The following is an 8922-nucleotide window of genomic DNA, read 5'->3' on the forward strand; positions in this document are numbered from 1 at the left end:
TAGTCCCCGGTATTATCTATAGGGGACACATTTATAGCCCCTTCTAGGTCATCAGTATAGAGTACGGAGGAGGTCTGCTCCTAGAATTATCCTCTCATTCTGGTGTGACCGGCGATATGTAACGTGTATCACAATCAATGTTATCACGTGTAGGCGCTCCAGCGTGTGCTCTTATGTTTGGGGTGGGGGAGCCTCAAAATTTTTTAAGGGGAGGAGTTATGTACTTGAGTGTAACTTTAATTCTTTACAATTAAAAAAAACATTTTTACTTAAGGGGACAAAGTCCTCTATGAGATGACTCTTGATGACAGGTTCTCTTTATTGGGACATCCAGGGTCTAAAAGACCCCCAATGTCTCCCCTGTACTCCATTGGATGTAATGTAGTGCACATCGCACCGCATTACATTCTTTGCCGGCCTCGATGGTCGGGAAATCTGTCATAACGTCACTTCTGGGTCAGGACAAGAAGGAAGTGAACGTGTCCGCTCTCCTCCATCCCCTCTACCCTCCGACACCCGCTGACCCGGGCCCACAGATGGGCAAGCAGAGCCGGGGAAGCATAGTAGGTACAGGAGAGGTTCACACACATGGGGTGGCAGAGGCTGGCACCTGAAAGGAGAGCCCTGAGGCTTACCCTCAGCAGGGATAAAGATTAAAAACAATACTTGCCCGGCCCCCAGAACTACATGTCCCGGGCGTCGGGTGATGTAAAGTGACCATCCCTGCATGATGAGCCGACATTGACCTCACAGCACTGCCTCAGAGCAAACTAGTCATAGGAAGGATCAGATTTATCATTCCTTGTCTGCAGATCTAATACTCATCAAAACCAGTTCAGAGACCAAAAAAACCCAACAGAGAAAAGGGGCCCCGGACCTCAAAATTGTAGTAAACACTAAACAGTCCAAACAAAATGTCTTCCCATGGGGGGAGTAGTTCTTCAATGTCCAGCAACCCTCCTATTCCCCCCTCACATCCACATCCTATTATTGTGTGACCAATACCATCCAAATCATTCTTACTTTCATTTCCCAAAGTTATCCGTCTACAAGGAGACCTGTATAGATCACATGATGGCACCAATGAGGATGGAGGAGGACCGGAGTCACATGACTGAGAAGATACTAAACCTCACCCTGGAGATCATCTACCTGCTGACCGGAGAGGTGAGGAGGATTCTGGGAGGTCACATGACATCACTCTTATCTCTATTAATAAAACACAGACCTGACCGGAGAGGTGAGGAGGATTCTGGGAGGTCACATGACATCACTCTCATCTCTATTAATAAAACACAGACCTGACCGGAGAGGTGAGGAGGATTCTGGGAGGTCACATGACATCACTCTTATCTCTATTAATAAAACACAAACCTGACCGGAGAGGTGAGGAGGATTCTGGGAGGTCACATGACATCACTCTTATCTCTATTAATAAATCACAAACCTGACCGGAGAGGTGAGGAGGATTCTGGGAGGTCACATGACATCACTCTTATCTCTATTAATAAAACACAAACCTGACCGGAGAGGTGAGGAGGATTCTGGGAGGTCACATGACATCACTCTCATCTCTATTAATAAGACACAGACCTGACCGGAGAGGTGAGGAGGATTCTGGGAGGTCACATGACATCACTCTTATCTCTATTAATAAAACACAGACCTGACTGGAGAGGTGAGGAGGATTCTGGGAGGTCACATGACATCACTCTCATCTCTATTAATAAAACACAGACCTGACCGGAGAGGTGAGGAGGATTCTGGGAGGTCACATGACATCACTCTTGTCTATTCTGGTCAATAGACCATTTTATTTTTGCACACATTTAGATGATGTCAGGTGGTTGATATTGTTTTATTTGTCTCCTGATCTGTAGGATTATGTTGTAAAGAAGAAGTCTAGTGGGGAGCCAATCTCAGGACGATGGAGCAGAACCCAGAGCCTCACCATGGTGCCTCCATCTCATTCTCTGATACCTGAGAGGGAGAAAGAGCAGAAGATTCTGGAACTGACCACCATGATGGTCCACCTGCTGACAGGAGAGGTGAGCGGTGCCGGGAATTCTGGGACATTCTCCAGTAACAGACAAGGGATGTGTCTGGATGGTGACTGTATCATTGTGTGTGTCAGGTTCCTATAAGGTGTCAGGGTGTCACTGTCTATTTCTCCATGGAGGAGTGGGAGTATTTAGAAGGACACAAGGATCTCTACAAGGACGTCATGATGGACAATCAGCCGCCCCTCACATCACCGGGTAAGAGGAGACTTTATTGTAAAGGAGAGAGCAGTACGGAGGATCCACCTAGATCCCCCATCATCTGATAAACACATAGAAACAATGGATTCAGTCAGTGTGTGTGTTTCCTACAGATGGATCCAGTCATGGGAACCCACCAGAGAGATGTCCCCGTCCTCTGTATTCCCGGGATTCCACACAGGAAGGTCACACCATCCCTCACCATTACAAGGTTGGTGGGATGGAGCATCTAGAACATGGACTTGTGGAGACAATGTGTGGATTTTTTATGTGATGTCACAATCATAAATCTTACATTTTACAGATGATATTCTCTCTCATTTCCTTGATTTAGAGTGGAGATCCAATCGATATAGAATTTGAGGTGAAAGCAGAAGAAGAAGAGGCGTATGTGAGGGATGATCAGCAGTCTATGGAGGAGGATGGAATAACGGGGACATTTATAGAGGAGGACACTCCTACAAAGATCAGCACAGGTGGGTCATGAACACTAAATCCATTCCTCCACCCATACTGCTCACTGATTGGTCCAGAGTAGGGCGGGGACTGGGTGATATCAGCCTGTAATCCCCTGGTCACTTTCCTGAGCTGTGTTCCCCGTCCTGTATTCCTGGATTTCTCTCGGATAATCTTCCTTCTCTGTGCTGCAGACACAATTTATGTCTCTAGACTGGATTTATGGAGGTTCTGGGGTTCAGCTGGCAGCAAAATGTTGATGTTCACAATAGGTGTTGATAGACCTGGGACATGTGTATTGGGTCTCCTTCCCCATGCCCGGGTCTAGTAAGATCTCTGACAGAACAATTCTCCCAGGGTTCCTTGCTCTGTTATCTGCTGGCTGTGCCGGGTGGAGGGATATGTCTGTATAGTCTCAGCCCCAAGTCACTGAGTGCAGTCTCAGGAGATGGGAGGCAGCGGTGTGGGATCTCTGCAACTTGTCTACAGTAAACATTTAATGTTCCACTGATTACTGAATACAATACCTTGAGTCCCGACCCTTACACTATATAATTTATATTGTACATTACATACTCCTGACCCCTGCACTATATACTCTATGTTGTAAATTACATACTCCTGCCCTCTGCATTATATACTCCATGTTGTACATTCCATACTCTTGACCCCTGCACTATATACTCCATGTTGTACATTACATACTCCTGACCCCTGCACTATATACTCTATGTTGTACATTACATACTCCTGACCCCTGCACTATATACTCTATGTTGTACATTACATACACCTGACCCCTGCACTATGTACTCTATGTTGTACATTACATACTCCTGACCCCTGCACTATATACTCTATGTTGTACATTACATCCTCCTGACCCCTGCACTATATACTCTGTGTTGTACATTACATCCTCCTGACCCCTGCACTATATACTCTATGTTGTACATACATACTCCTGACCCCTGCACTATATACTCCATAGTCCTGACTTCTGCTCTCCCCCTCCCCCCACTGCTATATATACACATAATATGGATTCTCTTTTGTTACACCCATTTCCTACCAGCTGGACATTTTATATCGGATGATGTGATTGGAGCACAGACTTTTACATGGTGATAATAATGTGATAACATCCTCCAACTTTGGACCCTTAAACAGAAAGTGATAATGAGGGAGGAGCCAATACCCCAATGATGGTGGTCTTCAGGATCAGTCCAGTCTTCATCTTGGTTGTTCTCCCCCCATCCTCACTCTCTGACCTCTGGTGGGGCTCAGCCCCGCTGTTCTTCATGACTAAATCATGGACTAAATAAGGAAGTGCAGTACTTCTTGTGTTGGGAAGATGGCGATGAGTGATAGAGGGGGTGGGGACCCTCGTCCTATAATCCCCTCATCACTGTCCCTCCTATAAAAGACAGTTCTGGTTGTTTCCTCACTCTCTGACTAAGGTCCATGAATAAAGAAATGACCTGGTAGGAGATCAGAGGAGCCATTTCCTAGTTCCCTTGAGGGTGGAATTGTAAGCTCCTCAGAGACCAAGCTGCCTGATGTGGGCGGAGTCCTGGTTTGGGGGAACCAATCAGCTCCTGTCTAGTAATCCTCTTTGTCTTTGTATTTTAGTCCATGGCCGGGAGATGAGGAAAACCTCCGAGGATTGTCTCACTTTGTCTCCAGACTGGAAAGTAGAAGATGAGGACATCACACAGTATAGTCCAGGAGAAAACCTGGCTCCCTCCAATGTCCATCCGGCACCACCCAGTGTAGATGGACCATCGGATTCCTCGTATCCAGAGGAACCTCAGACTGTGCGGGACCGGGCCGGCCCTCCAACAGGGAAGAGCTTCTCCTATACTGAGTGCAGGAAGAGGTTCTGTTCTAAATTCGGTCATAATCTGCATAAAATATCTTACACGGGGGAGAAACAGTATTCCTGTCCTGAGTGCGGGAAATGTTTTTCAAAGAAGTCCAATCTTTGCAGACATCAGAAATCTCACCATGGGGAGAAGTCATATTCCTGTACTGAGTGTGGGAAGGGTTTCCATCATAAATCCCATCTTAATGTGCATGAAAGATCTCACACGGGGGAGAAGCCGTATTCCTGTCCTGAGTGCGGGAAATGTTTTTCAGTGAAGTCCAATCTTTACACACATCAAAGATCTCACATGGGGGAGAAGCCGTATTCCTGTCCTGAGTGCGGGAAATTTTTTTCAGTGAAGTCCAGTCTTTACAGACATCAGAGATCTCACACGGGGGAGAAGCTATTTTTCTGTTCTGAGTGTGGGAAATGTTTTTCAGAGAAGTCCAAACTTCATAGTCATCAGAGATCTCACACGGGGGAGAAGCCGTATTCCTGTCCTGAGTGCGGGAAATGCTTTTCACTGAAGTCCCATCTTTACAGACATCAGAGATATCACACGGGGGAAAAGCCGTATTCCTGTCCTGAGTGCGGGAAATGTTTTTCAGTGAAGTCCCTTCTTCACACACATCAGAGATCTCATACAGGTGAGAAGCCATATTCCTGTCCTGAGTGCAGGAAATGTTTTTCACAGATGTCCAGTCTTCACAGACATCAGAGATCTCACACGGGTGAGAAGCCATATTACTGTCTTGAGTGCGGAAAATGTTTTGCACGGAAGTCCATTCTTCATAAACATCAGAAATCTCACAAGGGGGAGAAGCCGCATTCATGTCTTGAGTGCGGGAAATGTTTTTCACAGATGTCCACTCTTTACAGACATCAGAGATCTCACACGGGGGAGAAGCCACATTCCTGTCCTGAGTGTGGGAAATGTTTTTCAGTGAAGTCCAATCTTTACAGACATCAGAAATCTCACACAGGGGAGAAGCCATATTCCTGTCCTCAGTGTGGGAAATGTTTTTCAGTGAAGTTCAATCTTCACACACATCAGAGATCTCACACGGGGGAGAAGCCACTTTCCTGTCCTGAGTGAGGGAATTGTTCCTCACTGAAGTCCTGTCTTCCTGTACATCAGGGGTCCCACACAACCCTGGAGGTGTATTAGTGCCTTGAGTGTGGGAAATGTCTTCTAGATGAATATTGCTGGACATCCCAGCTCTCATGTGGGGAAGAAGCACACCCTGATATACACCTCAGATATACTCCATGGCTGATCTTCATCATGGAAGAAACAGTTCATAAGGAGATCAGAGGCCCCCAAAGACATGGATGAAGTGTGGGACCGGGTCGGCCATTGATGGCAGGAGAAGAAGTTTTCAATGTATTTTCCATCAATGGAAGACATTCCAGCAGCTCAGATGTGATCCTAATAACATTGGTTCCCCCATTCACACAGGAGGAATGGACATGAACTCTCAATGAGGGAATTGCTATACAAACATTTTATGAATAGACCCTATAAAGACGGGAAGTATGGAGCAGAGAAATGAAGAGACCTCCCAGCAATGTTCATCCAGAGGCGGGTGACACCATGAATGGCGCAATGCCCCAAAAAATAAATGGGGCAGTGGGAACATGCGGTTCTCTATACATAGGACTACACCTGAGCTGTTCTGAATGCTGGAAGCTGATATTCTTCAATTGTAATGTAAGATATTCAATAAATATTGACTTCTGTTACTATATAGCGCTGATTGTCTCCTATCTCACCTGATGAGGAATATGGAAGAGTGCCAACAGGAACATTAGGAAGCCTGGAGAGTGCGACTATCCCCTGAAAGCCTGTGATTTATTTCCAGAGGGGAATGATCCATTGTTGCACCAGTTGGAGGAGAGCACTTTATTGTTCACTATTATTGAGTTTGTAGAGCTCACTATTAGAGATTTGGGTTATTCTCCATTCTCACTATTTGGAGGTGATCACGTTTCATCGTTTGGACTTGGAATGGTCACTCTTCTGATTCTTGTCACGAGTGTATTTACATATTCAGAGATTGATATATTGGTAGAGGAATTGTTTTTTCACGTGTGAGCTCACGGTATGCAGTTGGCATGATACACGGTTCTTTCACTATTTTACATGTATGTTCAGTTTAAAGGTAATACACTATCAGAAGTTTATTTTTTTGAGGTTCACAAAGAATTTTGGAATTTCCATACTGGATGATTAAAGATGATACGAGTTTGCTTTGGAATTTGGAAAGACATCTTTACAGAGACATTTTGGACATTTATTTTTTGGGACATTTAGTTTGATATATAATTTTTTGGGATATTAATTTTAATTTACAATTTATTTTATTGTAAATTGTATTTATGTATTATTTTATTGTATATTGGGATAGATTCATCTATGTTTAAAGAAGAGTTTAGTTACATGTACACATACTTTCAAGGGTGAAAGTTTACTTTTCTTTTGGGTATAGTAGATATTTTTGTAGGTGATAAGGTGCGATATTCTGTTTATTGATTATTGTGTACGTAAATGAAATTTTCATCCTTTTTTTCACACAAATAGTTTTCCCTTAGTGGTCATTGATCACCTGTGCACTTCTTATTTTCTGCTCTATAAACAAAAAAAGACCAAAATTTTTAATAAAAACAATATTTTCTCATTTATGTCATAACAAATATCAAAAAAATTAAATTTCATCATAAATTTAGGCCAAAATGTATTCTGCTCCATGTTTTTGTTAAAAACATTCCCAATAAGTGTATATTGATTGCTTTGTGTGAAAGTTATAGCATCTACAAACTATGGGAGAGATCATGGAATTTACACAGCTTTTACTTTGACTCCTCATCACATTTCTTGAGGTGCTAAAATACCAGGATAGTACAAACACCCCCAAATGACCCCTTTTCAGAAAGTAGACACCCTAAGCTATCTGCTGAGAGGCATATTGAGTCCATGGAAGATTTATTTTTTTCCACAAGTTTTTGGAAACATTTATTTTTTCTTTACACAAAGTTGTAACTTAAATTATATATTTGTCACACAAGCCATGGGTATATGTGGAATTACACTCCAAAATACATTCTGCTACTTCTACCGAGTATGGGGGTACCACATGTGTGAGACTTTTTGGGAGCCTAGCGACATACAGGAGCCTGAAATCCAATGACTGCTTTGAAATCCCAAAGGTGTGGAACCTCCTCATTTCACTTCCTCACTACCTATCACAGTTTTGAAGGCCCTGAAATGTCAGGATAGCACCAGACTCCCCCAAATGACCCCTTTCTGGAAAGTAGACACCCCAAGGAATTTAAAAAGAGGCATGGTGAGTTTTTTGCATATCTCATTTTTTCCTACAAGGTTTTGAAATATAAAAAATTCATTTTCCAAGAACATGTGGCAACAAACGAGATCTGTAAAATACTTACCATGCTTATTATCAAATTCCTTGGGGTGTCTACTTTCCAAAAAGGGGTCATTTGGGGGGTTTGGTGCTATCCTGGAATTTCAGGGCCTCCAAAACTGTGATAGGTAGTCAGGAAGTGTAATGAGGAAATAAAGCCCTTTAAAAGGTGCTTATTGTATTTTGGGGTCCTGTACTTGGCTAGACTGCCAAAATGTCTCACATGTGGTACCCCCATACTTAGGAGAAGTAGCAGAATGTATTTTGGGGTGTAATTCCACATATACCTATGGCATGTGTGAGCAGTAAATCATTTAAGTGACAATTTTGTGTAAAAAAAATTTTTTTTGTAATTTTCCAAAAACTTGTGGTAAAATAATTATTTAATTTATTGATTCAACATGCCACTCAGCAAATAGTTTGGGGTGTCTACTTTCCAAAAAGGGGTCATTTTTGGGGGGTGGGGGCATTCTATGCCCAGCATTAGAAGTTTATGCCACACATCACTCACTCTTCTACCCACCTGAAGACCAAGCCTATTCTGACACTTTTTGGTCACATGAAAAAAAATCTGTATTTTTTGCTAGAAAATTAATTTAAACCCCAAACATTATATATTTGTTTAAAGTAGACACCCTAGTGAATAAAATGGTGGGTGCTACAATTTTTCATGTCACAATGATTATTCAAATGCAAATTAAAAAAATTCACTTTTTTTACTTTTAATGCACAAAAACACAATATGTTGGCCAATTATTTGGTAAAATCTAAAAGATGATGGAATGCCGAGTAAATAGATACCAAACATGACATGATTTAAAACTGCACATGCCCCATGCAATGGTGACAAACTGCAAACATTTTTAACATCCATAGGCAACATTTTAAAAGCCTTTACAAGCTACCATTTTAGATT

At 42.7% G+C, this 8922-nt stretch overlaps 1 protein-coding gene across 1 annotated transcript; it reads left to right on the forward strand.

Annotated features, from left to right (window-relative positions):
* Positions 1-4353: 4353 nt before the first annotated feature.
* Positions 4354-7262, forward strand: LOC149451525 (uncharacterized). The gene has a single exon (XM_089690586.1). It carries the CDS (start codon positions 4364-4366, stop codon positions 5678-5680), a length of 1317 nt encoding a protein of 438 aa, XP_089546712.1. The 5' UTR covers positions 4354-4363; the 3' UTR covers positions 5681-7262.
* The last annotated feature ends 1660 nt before the right edge of the window (positions 7263-8922 follow it).

Source organism: Staurois parvus, unplaced genomic scaffold, assembly GCF_062004578.1.
Source record: "Staurois parvus isolate SC_StPar_1 unplaced genomic scaffold, SC_StPar_1.0 ptg000534l, whole genome shotgun sequence".
Lineage (NCBI taxonomy): Eukaryota > Metazoa > Chordata > Amphibia > Anura > Ranidae > Staurois > Staurois parvus.

Coding starts and splice junctions, on each gene's coding strand:
- LOC149451525 (XM_089690586.1), top strand. CDS start 4,364: ATGAGGAAAACCTCCGAGGATTGTCTCACTTTGTCTCCAGACTGGAAA.